We start from the raw sequence: 17742 nt of genomic DNA, 5'->3' as shown, positions 1-17742 counted from the left end.
GACAAAGAGGGGCACTACATCCTTGTAAAGGGAACAATCCAGGAGGAAGAGATGACAATCATAGATATACATGCACCAAATACTAGTGCACTCAATGATATAAAACAAATATTAATGGATATGAAAAATCAAATCTAATGCAATCGTAGTGGAGAAGCTCAATACCCCACTGTCACAAACAGATAGATCAACTAGACAAAAAATACACAACAAAATACTAGAATTCAACCAAACTCTTGGACAAATAGACTTAACAGGTGTTTACAGAGTGTTCCACCCCACAAAATCAGAATACACATTATTTTTGGCTGCACATGGATCATTCTCCAAAATAGACCACATACTTGCTCATAGAACATGTTTAAGTAAGTGCAAAGAAATTGAAGTTATCCCCTGTATATTATCAGACCATAGTACGATGAAATTGAAGATCAACAGCAAAAGAAATCACAAGAATTTCATAAACACATGGAAATTGAACAACACACTTCTGAATAACCAATGGGTCACAGAGGAAATTAAAGAAGAAATCAGACAGTTTCTACAATTAAATAATCCCAATACAAAATATCAGAATCTATGGGACACATTGAAAGCTGTCTTACAAGGGAAAATCATAGCAGAGAATATTCATATTAGTGTAAGACCGAGGGCCTTACCAAATGCTCCGAGGAGCTGACTGCAGCAAAGAACACCTGGGAAGGAACACACCGGACAAGTTGGAAAATAAAACAGACCTTTATAAGTCTGGCCAGACGGCACTCCCAAAGCAAAATAGCTTAGAGAGGCAACTTGCTCAGAGTCCGAGGCTGTTCTTATAAGGGGTTGAGGGGGAAGTTAACATATAGAATTAAAGAAAAGGGACAAAAGTTAGTGGTCGACTGTCACGTATTGATGGTCAGCAGACATTTGCAGCTTTTTCTATAGATTGTGGTGTCCGAAACATCAGTTCCGGGCAAACAAGGAGTTGAGTAGTTTACTTTGGGACTTTAGGTCTGTTACAGATTTTTATCTAGTGTCCCAAACTAACAAGCATCTTTATCCATTAACTCACATTTAATCACAATGGGGCTGGAGAAAAGGAACAAAGGTTATGCAGTCCCACAATTAGAAAAACAGAGCAAGCTCAAATAAACAACCTGATGCTGAACCTCAAGCTTCTAGAAAAAGAAGAGCAGGACAAACCCAAGCTCATACAAGGGAGGAAATTATAAATATCAGAGCAGACATCAATGCAATGGAGACTAAGAGAACAATACAAAAAACATCAATGAAGCCAAGAGTTGGTTCTTTGAAAGAATAAACAAAATTGACAAAACCTTAGTCAATCTTAGCAAAAAAAGGAAAGAAAAGACCCAAATCCATGGAATTAGGAATGAAAAGGGTGAAATTACAATAGACCCAACAGAAATCCAGGGGACCATCAATACCTATTTTGAGAACCTATATGCCAACAAGATGGAAAACACAGAAGAAATGGACAGATTTCTAGATACATATGAATTACGAAAGTTGAACAAAGAAGACCTAAAAATTCCAAACAACCCAATATCAATCAACGAAATTGAAAATGTAATTAAAAACTTACCAACTAAGAAAAGACTGGGTCCTGATGGCTTCACTGCTGAATTATATATGACATTTAAAGAAGAACTATTGCCACTACAGTTTAAACTCTTCAATGAAATTGAAAGGGAAGCGTTCTCCCAAATTCATTCCTGGAAGCAAGCATCACCTTGATCCCAAAGGAAAGAAAGACCCAACTGAAAAAGAGAACTATAGGCCAATCTCACTAATGAACATACATGCAAAAATCTTCATAAGAAACAGGTAAACAGAATGCAGATCATCAAGAAGATCATACACCCTGACCAAGTGAGATTCATCCCAGGGATGCACAGATGGTTCAACACATGCAAATCAATAAATGTAATACACTATATTAATAGAGCCAAGGACAAAAACCTCATGGCCATCTCAATAGATGCCGAAAAAGCATTGGACAAAATCCAACACGTATTCATGATAAAAGCACTACAGAAAATTGGAATAGACAGTCTCTATCTCAACCTGACAGAAGCTATCTATGAAAAACTAACAGCCAATATCATACTAAGTGGTCAAAAACTGAAATCCTTCACACTAAAATCAGGAACAAGACAAGGATGTTCACTATCACCACTCCTGTTCAGTATAGTTTTGGAAGCATTAGCTAGAGCAATTAGACAAGAGAAATAAATAAAAGGAATAAAGATAGGAAACAAAGAAGTTAAATTGTCATTATTTGCAGATGATGTGATACTCTATATAGAAGACCCCAAGAACTCCACCAAAAGTATTCTAGACTTAATAACCAAATTCAGTAGAGTAGCTGGATACAAGGTCAACACACAAAAGTCAATAGCTTTTCTGTACACAAAGAAGAGACTCACTGAGAGAGGAACTGGAGAAACAACTCCTTTCACAATAGCATCCAAAAAAGTGAAATACCTAGGAATCAACCAAATGAAAGAAATCAAAGATCTCTACTCTGAAAACTATAGCACTCTGAAAAAAGAGATCAAAGAGGATATCAGAAAATGGAAAGGTGAGGGAGTTACCTCAGTGGTTCCAGCGCCTGCCTCGCAAGCACAAGGTCCTGAGTGCAATCCCCGGTACCAAAAAAAAAAAAAAAAAAAAAAGGGAAAGACATCCCTTGCTCCTAGGTAGGAAGAATCAACATAGTGAAAATGGCTATACTTCCAAAACTGCTATATAGATTCAATGCAATCCCAATAGCATACTTCACAGAGCTTGAGAAAACAATCCAAAAATTCATTTGGAACCAGAAGAGACCTAAAATAACAAAAGCAATTCTAAGCAACAAAGACAAGGTAGGGGATATTACAATCCCCAACTTGAAACTATACTACAAAGATACTGTGATAAAAACAGCATGGTACTGGCAAAAAAACAGACCTGAGGATCAGTGGACCAGATTAGAAGATGCAGAAACATCTCCAGACACATTCAGCCACCTCATCTTTGAAAAAGAAGCCAAACACCCTCACTGGAGGAAAGATAACCTCTTTAATAAATGCTGCTGGAAAAATTGGGTTTCAACCTGCCAAAGATTAAAACTAGACCTATATCTCTCACCATGCACTAAAGTAAAATCAAAACAGATTAAAGATCTAAATATTAAAATGAAAACACTAAACCTGCTGGAAGAGAGGTTAGGTAGAACTCTTGAAGACATTGACCTAGGAAAAGATTTCATGAACAAAACCTTAGTCGCAGGTAAACTAGCACAAAGAAGCAACAAGTGGGATCTCTTCTTATTAAAAAGCTTCTGTACAGCAAGAGAAACCACCAATAGCATGAAGAGACAACGTGGGAAGAGACAACATGGTGGGAGTGTAGACTGGTGCAACCACTTTGGAAATCAGTATGGAGATACCTCAAAAAGCTAGGATTAGAGGTCCCATTTGACCCAGCTATTCCCCTGCTAGGTATCTTCCCAAAAGAATTAAAAGAATCGTACCACAGCGATATATGTGCACCCATGTTCATAGTGGCACAGTTTGTAATAGCTAAAACTTGGAAACAGCCCAATTGCCCATCAACTGAAGACTGGATCAAGAAAATGTGATTTAAAAAAATAAAATAGAGTAGTACTCAGCCATAAAGAATGAGAAACTAGAGACATTTATAGCTAAATGGATACACAAGGAGGCCATACTCTTAAGTGAAATACATAGGACACATATGTGTAAATATCGAATAGTTTCTCTGGTGTGAGAAACTGAAAGTGTAAATAAGAATCAAAATGTATGATAGATAATGTAAAATAGGAAGAAAAGGTCCAAAGGGAAGGGGAAGTGGGAGAGGTAGGGAAAAGGAAAGAAGGGAAAGGAATAAATATGAAAAAAGGAAAAAATGGAAACAAAGTCTTTGAAAATAGGGAAGGGTGGAGGGGGTAAAAGGAGGGCAGGGGAATGGGGAAAAAATAGGAACCAAGATATACTATGTAAAAAAACCAAAAGATACATTATATAAAGGTACAAATTCCCAATAATGAATGTCACCATATTGTATATCTAAAATGTACCAATAAAATTAATGGGAAAAAAGAGAAATACAACTAACTAGGGGCACTTACTAGTAAAATGATAAATGATGATTGGCAGACAGCATTTGCCTCATATACGATAGACAAAATATTAATTGTCTGTAAAACTAGCTTCTGTAACTCAATTTTAAAGAGGCCAACAATCAATCCAATAGGAAAAATCAGCCAGTGTTAGTTCCTAGCAGAGGAAAAACACCTGACTGCATATGGGCAAAGCTTACTCATAAGAGAAACACAGGGCTGGGATTTAGCTCAGTGGTTTCGCTGCCTGCTGTGCAAGCGGAAGGACCAGAGTTCAATTCCTGCATACCAAAAAAAGAAAAGAAAAGAAAAAAAAACAACAATAAAACGGCTAGGATGTAGCTCCATGCAAAGGCCCTGACTTCAATCCCCAGTACCTAAAAGAAAAAAAATCTGATAGAGCTCTGTGGTAGAGCACTTGCCTAACACATACAAAGTCACTGCAAAACAAAACAAAAAACAAAAGAAACTGAAAGATTGTATTGGTTAGGGCATAAGGCATGATAGAGGGTAGGGCATAAATAATATGTATGGGAAATGCTATCTGGATATATAAAAGGTTCCTGACTTAGGATGGTTTGCCTTAAGATTTTTAAACTTTATGATGGCATGGAAGTGATATACACTCAGTGGAAACTTTTCTTTTTTTTTTTTTTTAAGACAAGTCTCACTGTATAGCCCAGGCTGGCCTCGAACTCTCGGTGATCCTCCTGCCTCAGCCTCCCAAGTGCTGGGATTAGAGGAGTGCACTACCAAGACCAACCCATACTTTGAGTTTTGAATCCGTATTTTTTTCCCAGGCTACTGATATATCCTCCAATCTCTCATGATGCTGGGTAAAGAGTAGTAGGTTGCAAGCTCCTGGTCAGCCCCACAATCAAGAGAGAGAACTACAGATACTCTGAAGTGTGCAGCATAGCTAAGCTAGGATGTTGGCAGGTTAGTGTGTGGGACTCCCCCTTGAGCATACCCAAAGCAGGCTGTGAGCAGTGCAGACTGTAGAGTTAACCCTGCAATTGGCAATGTTTAAGAAATGAGTCTAACCAAAGCTTACATGACTCATAGGGCAATGTGGATGGCATTTGGGCCAATATCAGCCCGCCACCCTCAATGACCATGGCAAAGACCAGAGAAATGGCTGTGGTGCTATGGGGCTTAATACGAGACAATACACAGCTGATGTCAGAGTGATTCACATCCAAATTTCATTCCCAAAATTAAAACCATCTTAACTGGAAGGACAAGGTTATTTGCTAACCACAACCTATATTTTGTCTGTTCTGTTCCTAATTCAAGAATGCTTTGTCTCTTCCTTTACAAGCCTTGCCTGTGTCAACAACGTATCCCTAGCAACTACACGTAGCCCATTTACTCTGACCCATCTGTGATGTCACCAATAAATATCAACAGTTTTGTTTGGCCAGTGCCTTTGCAAATTACAAGCAATGCCACAATGTATACCCTTGACTTACCTGAGAATTCACAGAAATGAAACCACTAAGTCAAGGAATATTGACAGTTTAAATGTAAATATTGCTATACAGATGCTCCAGGACTTATGATAGGCATATGGTCTATAACTCCATCTTCTGCTGGAAGTATCATAAAACAAGAATGCACTCAAGATTCATTGGGGGGGTGGTACAAGCCTGTAATTCCAGTACAGGATGCTGAGGCAGGAGGATCTCTGTGAATTTGAGGCCAGTCTGTACTATGTAGCAAGAACCTGTCTCCAAAAAAAAAAGTATTTTTTGGTACCAGGGATCGAACTTGGGTCCTTGCACTTGTGCAGCAGGCACAGAAACTACTAAGCTAAATCCCCAGACCTACGTTTAATATATCTATATCGGACACCCCTGTAGCAGATCCCGATCTCCTGCTCGGTGCTATGACACAAGGTGAGAAGAAAGACACAGAAACAGAGTTGCAAAAGATTGGATTGCAAAAGATTGGGGACAACCTAGATGTCATCCACAGGAAATTCTTTAAATAAAAATGGTACATGTAGCCAATGGAATACCATGTGAAGGAAAGGGAGGAGCTTAGGGGTAGAAACCTCCCAAGTGCCAACTTTAGTGTTTTTTTCTCCTCGGGTTTGAGTGAAATGGTGCTGAGTCCTACCCTGACTTTGACAATTCTGATGAGACTGGTGTCACACAAATGGGCCTGGGTTGCTGAGTTCCCACCTGGAGAACTTGGAGTTTCCTGCCGATGAGAAGCAATTTGACCAGGGATTTTCTTATTTGGCCACCGGAATTTTAAGGGTATATTTCTTACAGAAGTTCTATGATTGTTCTTTTTTTTTTTTTTATGGTACCGGGGATTGAACTTGGGTTCTTGCACTTTTGAGGCAGGCGGTGGAATCACTGAGCAAAATCTCCAGCCCATTTTTCTTTTTTAAAATTTTGAGACATGACCTCACTAAATTATCTAGGCTGGCCTTGAACTTGCAATCCTCCTGTCTCCACCTCTGAAGTAGCAGGGATGACAGCCATGTACTCCCATGCCCAGCCAGATAGACTGGCTCTTTAAAATAAAGAAAGACAAAGCCCCCCACGCACATGCACTTACACACACTGTTAGTCTCCCTTACCCCTGGATCAACACTTAAGCCTGCTACTTTGTAAGTAGAACTTGGCCAACCCCTTGGGCCTGTTCTAGGGGCTCCAGCCTCAAAGAGCTCCTTGGACACTTGTCTAGCCGTGGCCCTAACCATTCCTTTCTCTGTGCCAAACACCTTGCTTTGCACAGCCCAGTTCTTCACCTCCTTCTTGAGCTTTTGCTGCCATTTATCTGGTTGAAATGTGCGTATGTGACTGGGTCATCATGGCCCTTCCTAGCCAATGTTCTCTCATTCCTTCCTGCATGTCCAGTTTTGGGATGTCCCTGGCATAAAAGTATATGCACATTCCTTACTTCCACACCCGCTATCCTGTCTCTTCTTGGCAGATGTGAAACCACCAGAGGCAGAAGTAACCTAGTTATCCAGTTCTAAGCACCTCGGCCTCCAAGCCCCTCCTTGCTCTGGCCAGGCCCGCCTCTCATCCACTTCCCATCACTCTCCCCAGTTCCCCTGGCATTCTTGGCACTTCTCTAACGTTTGGTGGCCCTATCTCAGGGTCTCTGCACTTGCTGTCTCCCCTACCCACTCCCTTAGACATTTACAAGATTCCTACTTCTCATTCAGGTCTAACTTGTGAGGTTTCTTTCTGGCCCCCTTACCTCCCCCCCCCCCCCGCTACATCCCCAACCCTTTTGTACATCCCAACCCTATTTCTTCACGTATTTAAAAACAATCTTCTCCGCCCCCACCCAATTTCCAACCCTTTTCATGTCCTTCATAGCCCTTATCACCGTCTGAAATGACCTCCTGTTTGATTTTAGGGCTGATGTCTTCCACCAGAGTATCAACCCCGGGAAATTTGGGCGGGCGCACATTAGGGGTTCAACCAAGGCATGCTAAATTCTCGAGGTCCGGTTCTTCTGCCACTCGGGGTTGAGGATGGCCTCCCGCAAAGGGCCGGGGCGCCGGCACTCCCCGCCCCACACTTGCTCCACGGTGGGGAGGTGACTGTCCCGCCCCGGGCCCGCCCCCTCCTGCCCATTGGCGGGCGCGCAGGGCGAGGCGGGGCGGGGAGAAGTGGTGGGCGCCGAGACTCCGCCCGCACCCCGCACTTGCGCCCGCGCCCGCGCCCTCCGCCGCAGCCGGTCCTCCAGCCTTCTTCACAGCAAAATGTTGCGCGCCGCCGCGGTCGCCGCCGCCGACCTTGGGCCCCGCCTTGGCTGCCGCTTGTTGTCCGTTGGGGCCGCCCAGGCAATCCCGACCCCCAACCAGCAGCCTGAGGTCTTCTATAACCAGGTGAGACCCCGCTTTGTCCTCGGGCCCGGGTCCCCGCAGGCCCCTCGGAGGGAGGGAACTTCCCGTATGGGAAAGCCCTGGGGCGCTGTGGGCCTCACTTTACCCAGAGTACCCAAAAGGTTCGCTGTGGTTGACTCCCCCATAAGTATATTTTAGTGTTTTGAATTGTAACAATTCAAGTAATCTGGTTGATTTGCTTTTCGATGCTGGGGATTGAACCCAGGCGGCCTTGTGCGTGTTGGGCAAGCGCTCCATCAATCTCTAAGCCCCTGAGGTTGATCTTTGCGCTTATCTTTCTCTCCCCGTCCTGCGAGCATTTTGTCCTCTTCGCCTCTGACAGTCTTTGTCCCATTTATTCCTCTGAGAATTGGGCTCCTAATTCAGCTTCATCCAGCTGCTCTCGGCGTTCCGTTTCGATTGCCCCATCTTCATGGCCCTAAACTTTCTGGCTCTTAGTGTCGCTGCGTCTGCGCAGGGTCCCCACCGTCACCGACCAGAAGACGCGTCCACCTCCGTCCATCTTTGCAGGAACTTTTCTTTTTCTTGGTGATCTCTTTTACCCTTGATTCACGCAAGCTGGGTCCTCGGCAGTTCAAAAGGAAAAGCTAAGGGGCCGGGAATTTAGCTCAGTGGTTCCGCCACCTGCCTCGAAAGCGCAAGGTCTCGAGTTCGATCCCCGGTACCAAACAAACAAACAAAAAAGGAAAAGCTAGGCGCAGGAAATGGGGAAAGTGTGGAGGATTCCCACGAGGTGTCTGCCCCCACCAAGGAGGTGTCTTTGGCCAAACTAAGGAGGGACCCTCCACGATCAGACGGATTCCCAGTGACCGATTTCTTGCCCAACCAGGACTTCAGATTATTTTTTCAGGGCCAGGGATTTAGCTCAGTGGTTCCGCCGCCGCCTGCCTTGAAAGCGCAAGGACCGGAATTAGATCCCTGGTACCAAAAAAAAAAAAAGCAAGTAGAATATTTTTTCATTGATCTTTCAAGTTGGGTGAAGTTCTGGATTCACACAAAGGGAAACTGATTATGAAAGTGTTCGTTTTGTTTGTGCAACAAGTGGGAGTTGGCTGCTGTCTTTTGGCCTCTAGTTTCTTCGGTAAAATGGGAAGGCGTTCAGAGGGATAAGAAGGGTCTTACACATGCAGGGCCTCATGCAGGTGCTTCCTAGTTAATAATAGCCTTCCTCTGCACAGCGTGTGGACCTGTTACCATTTCCTGTTTTGTCTTTAATTTTTACAGTAGTCCTGTAAGGAAGGTTTTGTAATTATCTCCATTTTGTAGTTGAAGAGACTGAGTCACAAAGAGGTTTAGTGACTTGCCCAAAGACCCAAGTCACTGGCTAAGTTGGGATTCACATCTAGGCTCCCAAGAGTAAGCCTTTAACCAGAACATTTCATGGTATGTTGCAACTCTGGGTGGGAATAAAGGGACCACAAATAACCAGGATGCACTAGGCAGGCTCTTGGCTTTTAGCAAAGCACCTGCTCTGGCTCCAGATCTCATATAAGTAATGGGAAAAGCACATCAGTGCTTTGAATGTTACAAAAACAAAACAAAACGTCCTTTATGTAACACAAGCCAAAAGTGCAGTGGCTGTTGCTCCCTTGAGGGGCTGCTTAACTGAGGCATTCGGCCTTGGAAGAGCTGAACATCAAAATGATCAAGCAGAGGTGTTCCCAAGGAGAGGTGGGCTTGCCTTGGAGGACTTGATCTGATCAACCTCTTCAGCCTTTGTGCTCATGTGGCAGTGAGGCAGCTGGGTCCTAACGTGCACCCTTGTCTGGTTGATACATGAGGCTTATTGTCCACATTTAGTCTGAGGGTATAGGGAGGGGGAGTGGACCAAATTCTCCCTGTGGCTCCTTTAAAAGATTTTTTGAGATCATAAAAGTAGCACATGTTCTCTGTACAAAATACAGAGTACAGACTTAAAACTCTGGCTGGCCTATGGCCCTTCCTCTCAGAGTTAATGTGTGTGGGAGAGAAAGCTAGGACACCCACTGCCACTTATCTCTGTCTTGATAAACAGTGTATCTGGATTATCTTCCTGAGTCAGTGTAAGCTTTCAGAAGAACCCAAAGCCCTTCACTCTGGCAGTAATGTACTGGAACTGGCTCTGGCTCCTTGGCTGGATCTAGGAACTCCTTGGTTGATTCTTGGACTGTTCTTGTTGCAAACTCTGCTGCCACCAATGCCAAGACTCTTACCAGAGACTCTGGGTGCAAACCAGATCATATTCCTGGATATTTTCCTGGTGCCCTATTGGTGCCTTGAAGTTCAGTGAACTGGGATGGATCTGCTAGGATTGCTTTCATGTTGTTTTTGCAGCACTGGGTTTGCTTGCAAGGGGTTATGGACACTCAGGGACATGTGACTCTCCATACCTGGGGGAGGCCATAGGTCTTCTTCCCACACAACAAGCAGAGGTGGAATGGGGTGGTTTGGTCCACCTTCCTGGTGTCCTCTTGCCGCTTCTTGTCCTGGGTGGGGCCAGAGGGTGGGTATACATCTTGGGTGGACAAGGGAGATTTTAGGTGACTTCTTTCCTCAGCTTCTGAGGACATTTCTTATCCTTGTTCATTTCAGGGACACACCTCTGTCAATGAGACTGATTTTTTTTCTTTTTTTAAAAATTCCTGTTTTCTCCTTGATGTGGAGAATAATTAAGATCTGGAAAGAACTCACACACCAGAGAGTTCATCTTCCCTGTTACTAATTCATATTTGTCAGTAATGAAAAGAACACAAGGGCCAGGGATTTAGCTCAGTGGCACTGTGCCTGCCTCGGAAGCGCAAGGTCTAGAGTTTGATCCCCAGGACCGAAGAAAAAAAAAAAGAACATGAGACATGTTGCCCTCTTGATTTAGACTGCCTGCCACTTACTAATCGATGAGAATTTGGAGGGAGGTTCATTCTTTGAAAGGGCACTTTCTGAGCACCCTCAGTCCCAGTGAACAAAAGAATCCTTGCCCGTGGGAAGCTTGAATCCTGTCAAGTGGAGACAAATACATAAGTCAAATGCATGGCATGGCCTGAGGTGATCAGTGTAATAGAGGAAAATAAAGCAGCAAAGAGAAGAAGTGTGTGCAGGGGTGGACTCTCTAACTCAGCTGCCACATCTGTAATATGGGTACAAATCCCATCTGCATTATAGGGTTGCTGTGAGGATGAAGTGGGGTCATCTTGTATAGCCCTTAGCAGTGGCGCATGGCTACTGAAGCATCCTTATTTGGCCTTGAATATGAATGGGGATAATAGTGCTGCTGTGAGCTGACAATATAATATGGTAAAACTCTATTTTATGTGAGTGCTGATGTGTTTGTAAGTGAACTAGGCCGTGGTAAAGTTGGATAGGAGTTGAATGAATTCAGTTGTCATCTTTATTCTTAGCTTCTTGACCACAGTGCTCAGGAACTAAAAAGACAACTGATGAAAAGGGAATTAAGAAAAGATCTTCCTATACAAACTTCTCTGATTACTATAGTAATACAAACTCAGTGCAAAAAGTGAGGCATTACCTAAGAAGTTAACCTGCTGGACATTCACTGGGAAGATACATAAGCCCTGCCTAGTTTATTGCAAGATAGGTTATATTAGTAGCAATTTAAGGAATAATCCAGGGCCAGGGATTTAGCTCAGTGGTTCAAGGTACTGAGTTCAATCCCTGGTACCAAAAAAAAAAAAAATCCAGTTTGTTCTCTTTAAGGAAATAGAGAAACAACCTCTATTACAGTTACAGGAAGGAATGCAGCAATTATAAAGAATTAGCTAGAGCCAGGTATGGTGGCACACACTTGTAATCCCAGGCCTCTAAGAGGCCAAGACAAGAGGATCACGAGTTCAAGCAGTGTCTGGACAATTTAGTGATTTAATGATACCCTATCTCAAAATAAAAAATGAGAAATAGGACTGGAAACTTCTAGCATGCATTGGTGGGTCTAGGGAGCAGTTAGGAGGCAGTGCCATGCAGCATTCAGTGTCTCCACTGCACCTGTCTTGTACCAGCCTGGTTACTGGAATCCCCAGCAATAAAGCAAGATATTCCAGCACAGACGATGGCTACCTTAACCTTCAAGGAGAAACTTCAGCAGACTGTGGGAATCTTCCTTCTTTCCTGATGTCACGAGATCCAGTTTATTAAAGGTTAAGAAATACTCTCCTAAGATCCTTCACAAGGCCACTGCACTTTCCACTGTGCTGTTTTGTGGGGGGATTTTTGGACCAGGGATGGAATTCGTGTCCTTGCGCCTGTGAGGCAGGCCGTGGAACCACTAACCTAAACCCCCAGCCCCACAGTGTGCTGTTTTTGATCAGCACCTTTCTTATTATCATAGGCTCCTTCCTGCTGTCGGGCTACATGGGGGAGGGGGACCAAGCTGTTCCCAGCCTGATCATTGGCATTCTGGTGGTCCTGCTGGGATTTTACCACCTGCACATTGCCTACTATGCATCCAAAGGCTACCAGAGTTATACCTACAATGACAGTCTGGACTTTGATGACAACCCTAAAGAGAGTCATGTGTAACTGTACCCATCTTTAAGATACTGAGGAGAAGGGTGGGGGATTTAGCTCAGTGGTTTCGCCGCCTGCTGTGCAAGCGCAAGGACCCGAGTTTGATCCCCAGTCCCTCGTACCAAAAAAAAAAAAAAAAAAATGCTCAGTTTTTCCTGGATAATTAACAACGCTATTCTTCCACAGTATCTACTGATGTGGAAAAACCGGAGCTTTTGCCAGAGGCAGGAATAAAATTTCTAAGGATGTAGTTCATGTATCTCAGTGAAGCTTGTGGGTTCAATCCCTAGCACTGCAAAAAAACAAATAAAGAATTAGCTGGATGTGTATGACTAATAGATCTCAAAAACAATGTTTCAAGGGGGAAAATGTCCTGCACCCTATACATTTGACAGGATGAAACCAATTAAAACTACTTAACAGCCAAGCTACTTGGGAAGGTGAGGCAGGAGGATTGCAAATTTAAGCCCAGCCTGGGCAATTAGCAAGACCCTGTCTCAAAAAAACACCCCCAAAACAAACAGAAAACTGTGCTAAACAAAACTTTATATTGAACATAGATAGACCTATCTCCATATAAAATGTGTCAGAATGTACAGGAGGGAAACATTCTTTGATATGAGGGTGGTGGCTGCCCAAGTATGCAGGGTTGGGTAGGGAACTGGCCTGTGCAGAGTGATGAAGAGGGACTTTGGCTTAAGTATTTTGTTTGTTTAAAGTTGATTATGCTGTGGGCAAATATTTTAAAAAATCAAACCACCAATATCACACCTGTGCAGATAATCACTGTTAATAGGTACACAGAGTGGCAACTTGATCTTCCTGGTTTTCCTGGGAGATTGGAACAGAATGAGCAAAAACTTTTGTTAAGCTAAGCAGAGGTTTGGAGGGACTTCGTGCTACTGTTACATGAACTGTTACCCTACATTGCCCTGGTTTCCTGCTTGTCTGGGAGTTTCAAGAACTTCTGTAGAAGTAGTTTAGGCAACCCAGAGAACTGTGGGTTTCATGGAGCCCTGCCTTGGTTACTTCTGCTTCTAGTAACAGTTTCTTAGCAGAGGTCACAAGTGGTGTGCAGCACTCCCTGCGGCACAGGATCTGTGGGACACTAGAGTTACAGGTAAGTGGCTATAATGCCTGTGGTGTTGAGGTCAACTTGAGGCCAGAATATATGTGCTATGGACATTTGTATACATTTCTTGATCTAATTATAGTTATTAATCACTTATTGCTTATCAGGCCTAATGCTGAGAACTTTAACCTCCATTTTCACTTTTCACCCCACTTGCAACTCTAGAAGCCAGGTATTATTGGTGTTCTTATCTTGGAGGTAAAAAAACCTTAGGCTCAGGGAGGTCAAATTCACAGTGAATTCTGAGTTTGAAACCAGGCTTTACACTGAGCTCTGCCCAACTCAGACACCCGCACCCTTAGGCCCAAGCTGTGCTGTATCGTGACCAGACCCTGTTGGTCAGATAAGGGTGTAAATAAGGAACAAATAGATTGAATATTTGAAATCAGAGAGGAGTCAAGCTGGGCATGATGGTACACATCTGTAATTCCAGCACTCTGGGAGGCTGAGGCACAAAGATCACAAGCTCAAGACCAGAGTGGGTAACTTAGTGACTTAGTGAGACCCTGCCTAAAAATAAAAGAGCTAGGGATATATTTCAGTGGGAGAGTCCTAGGTTCATTTCATAGTACAAAGAAAGAAAGAAAGGAAGGAAAGAGAAAGGAAAGGAAGGTATTGGGCCAGGGATTTAGCTCAGTGGTTTCGCTGCTTGCCTCGTAAGTGCAAGGACCAGAGTTCACCGGAGTTTGAGCCCCAGTCCCCAAAACAAAAACAAACACAAAAACCACCCTCAGGAAAGGAAGGTATCAGTGGGTGTGTTATTCCTATTTGTATTCCCAGTACCTAGCAAACTTGTCACAGATTTGCTGTTCAGTAAATAGTTACTGAATGCATAAATGGTTGCCATTTATGAAACAATGTTTACAGATTTGCAATCCAGAGCCAGAAAAAGGATACCTTAATGTATCCCAGTGTTTCTACCTATAAAGTTTTATTTCAAAGTACACGGTATGATAAAAATATAAGGTGAATGTTGAAATTATTAAAAATTTATTACAGTGAAAGGCACATTCCCCTTAGCCCCCCCCCCAAATACCCCTCCTTGCTTTAAACACACTTATTTCAGCATTCTTGCCACTTTCTGAAGCACTCTTCGTGTCTTTATGAGCATGATAGAAAAATACAGTGAATGCTGCTGCCAAGCGTCATCCAACAGAAAACCAGACTTGTAAAAACATTACAGTGTGTTCTCATCCACCTTATTCACTGGATCTGGCACTGTGTGACTTCTAGTTCTTCCTCAAAGTCAAAATGACCATGAAAAGTAAATGTTTTCCATTGATTTTGGACACTGAGACAGCTATAACAAAGCAACTGAAGACACTCACAAAAGAGGGCTTACAGGGCCGGGGATTTAGCTCAGTGGTTTTGCCACCTGCTGCTCAAGCGCAAGGACTGGAGTTCAATCCCCAGTACCAAAAAAAAAAAGAGGCCTTACAGAACTGCTTCAAAAAGTGGCAGGAACAATGGGATAAGTATGTTCAAAGCAAGGGGGTGTACCTTGAGGGGGATTAGTGGCAGTGTGTCTTTTACTTTAATAAAGGGTTTTTTTTTTTTTAAGTTTAACCATTCACCATATTTTTTGAACATTGTATTTGGGAGATTACAGAACAGGAATGTGGGGACACATAGGAGGTGGTGAAATTGGCCAGGGGCAGGTGATCACAGCAAGATAGAGGTTGCCAATTCATAAGCACATGGATAAAGTTAAACTGCACCTTCCTGGCAAACAGTCCAAAGTAGAATTAACCCTTCCACCCTGAAGTGGTGAAAATCCAAGAATACAGAACCATTCCACTAGGGGAAAGGAGGGGTGGGGTGGGGTCGGGTGCTAGAATGTCTCTAGCAAGTCTGGGGAGATGGCTGCCCTTGGTCTCAGCCCCAGATTAACCCAGAGGTCTGGATGATATGTGGTATTCCATTTTTATCTTGAACTTTACCCCCTGGGATCTTGCCATGTAGCAGACAGCTTTGCTTTTGTTAACTTAAAGAGCAAATATTAAGAATCACCCCACACAAGAAAGCCACCTCATTTACCTGCTCACTCTTTGGGGAAAATAAGCTATTCAGGAACATGGATTTCCCAGGTAACATCCCTTATTTTATGCATCAAAGCTCGCACTGAGATCTTTCTAGAAAGTGTCCTACCTCTTTAAATCAGTTACTGAGCATAATTTAACCTTCCCCTGTCCCCAGGCCACCGCTACTGCACCTGGCCTCCATTTTCATGTCATAATCTATAATTTGCTGGGCCTGAGAAACAAGACACCCCAGGCAGTGAAGGATCATGGTATCCTCTAACTCAGCAATTCTGATTTTTACACAGTAATCTGCCCCAAGTTTACTAACGTGCACATAAAGGGACACTGGCCACAGCAGCATCTTGAGAATAGGGAGCGCTTGTTCTAGAAGCACACTCATGAGAAGTGGTTAAGCAAACTGTGATCCATCTGTACTGAGGGATCTGTTACTTAGTATGGTAGATCTGCCTAGGGAGTAAATTCAAAGTAAACTGACCTTGGGAAAGCGAGTTTCCCCAATAGGAAGCCTGCTCTCCCCACTTAGAGTGGACATTGGACCCCCAGCAGCAAGCCCAGATCCTGGCACAAGGCAAGTAGAATCAAGCCCCGCCCCCCTTATCATACACTGCAGCTAGATGGGCCCTCTCATTTCCTTCTGTCCCCAAGCACTTCCTGCTGCTTCAGGTCCCCCCTAAATGGCACCATTTGAGCCTGGTCCTGGTCTGTGAGCCATCCCTCCCTGGTGCCACAGCCTGTGCACCCCACTCCTTCCTGGGTTTGCTTGTTTACTGTGTCCCCCCTCTTAGCTCCCAGGAGCCAGGACTTGGCCATTTTACTCCATGGCTGGCCTGGCAGTGGCACCCAGTTAAGGCTTATGGAACACATGGAGAGAGTCCAGCCTTTACAGAATGACATGGGAGGATCATTTCATTTACAGAATGAAATGAGAGGATCTTGATGGAAACATTCTATGCATTTTACCAACGGACCAGATTGAAAAAGCCAACTCCTGACCTGGCTCTGCTTCTAGAAACCAGAAAGAGGAAATGTGAGCTAGAAGCACCCCGCCACACACACACACCAGAGCTAATCATATTTAGAGTGTTATGCAAGTTAGGCTTGGTTTGGAGCCAGGAGGTTTTAAAGTATTTGGCCTGGACTCTGGTCTTGTGTTTTTTAAGATGTTGCTGGAAGCAGAGCTGTGACAGCTCAGTGTGAGAAAGTTCCTGCTTAGCCCCTTTGCCAGGATGGAGGCCACTAAGTCTCCAAGCCAGAGCAGTTGTCAGGATCCTGCTGGGCAATGCTCAGTTTATCTCATCAGCTCAGAAGGGAGGGCAGATTGTTGAAAACTGAACCAGTTTCACCCATGAAGAATGATGCAGCAAATTCAGGGCTTGGAGAAGCACATGGCCAGGGAGTGACTGTTCAGAGCCATAATCTGTATCAAAGGGAGGGGGTGAGGCCAGTGAACATCGAACCTGGCAGGCCCTCCTCTTCCCTTCTTCCGGGTCTTTGCAAAATAGCGAAAACCTTTTCAGAACAAGCTAGTTTAGGGTGCTGTTGGCCAGGGAGCAACACAAATGTGGCAGACCTGACCCTAGCTGCTAAGTATCCGTAGCCCAAGAGCCGAAGGGTCTGGAGTGATGGTGCTGTAGCTAGGTCCTGGCCTGGCAACTGTGCACCCCTTATTGCACTTAGTCCTCATGCTGCCCCCAGTAATACTGGAGGAAGCAGTTGGGAAGGGAAGGGTTTTGCTGAGGCTCCCATTTCTGAGGAGCAGAGTCAGGATTCAGAGCCCAGTCTGTCTGGCTTGGAGGTTGGTGCTTTTTATGACATGCAACATAAAAGTGGGGTGTAGCAGTGAGTAAACTATCGAGGTGGAGATTTGGGAACAAGAGAGTTCTAGCTTTCTTGAAAGCAGACCTGAGCCCTAATGAAGTGGAAGGAGCTGCTAAACATAACTTGAAATGAATAATTACTGTAGCACATCTGTCCATGAACTGTATGTCAGCTTCACAATAATAATAACAATATAGGAGAAATATGTTGTTTTTGTGCTTTGTGTGAGCTATTGCAAAACCTT

At 43.8% G+C, this 17742-nt stretch overlaps 2 protein-coding genes across 2 annotated transcripts in view; one reads left to right on the top strand and one right to left on the bottom strand.

Annotated features, from left to right (window-relative positions):
• The window catches only part of Brap (BRCA1 associated protein), a 147766-nt gene that overhangs the window by 95677 nt on the left and 34347 nt on the right, over positions 1-17742 (bottom strand). The gene's annotated exons all lie outside the window — the stretch shown is intronic.
• Aldh2 (aldehyde dehydrogenase 2 family member) overlaps positions 7791-17742 on the top strand; it is a 31166-nt gene continuing 21214 nt past the window's right edge. Inside the window, exon 1 of the mRNA XM_004843781.4 lies at positions 7791-7991. Within this exon, the coding sequence (XP_004843838.1) occupies positions 7866-7991 (126 nt within the window). The 5' untranslated portion in view covers positions 7791-7865. The remainder of the gene's footprint in view (positions 7992-17742) is intronic.

The sequence above is a fragment of the Heterocephalus glaber genome, unplaced genomic scaffold, assembly GCF_053883595.1.
Source record: "Heterocephalus glaber isolate CG9 unplaced genomic scaffold, H.glaber_assembly_v1.0 deba00001687, whole genome shotgun sequence".
In the NCBI taxonomy this organism is placed as follows: Eukaryota; Metazoa; Chordata; class Mammalia; order Rodentia; family Bathyergidae; genus Heterocephalus; species Heterocephalus glaber.
Note: the sequence above shows the minus strand (reverse complement) of the source record. Positions and strands in the feature narration are given on the sequence as shown.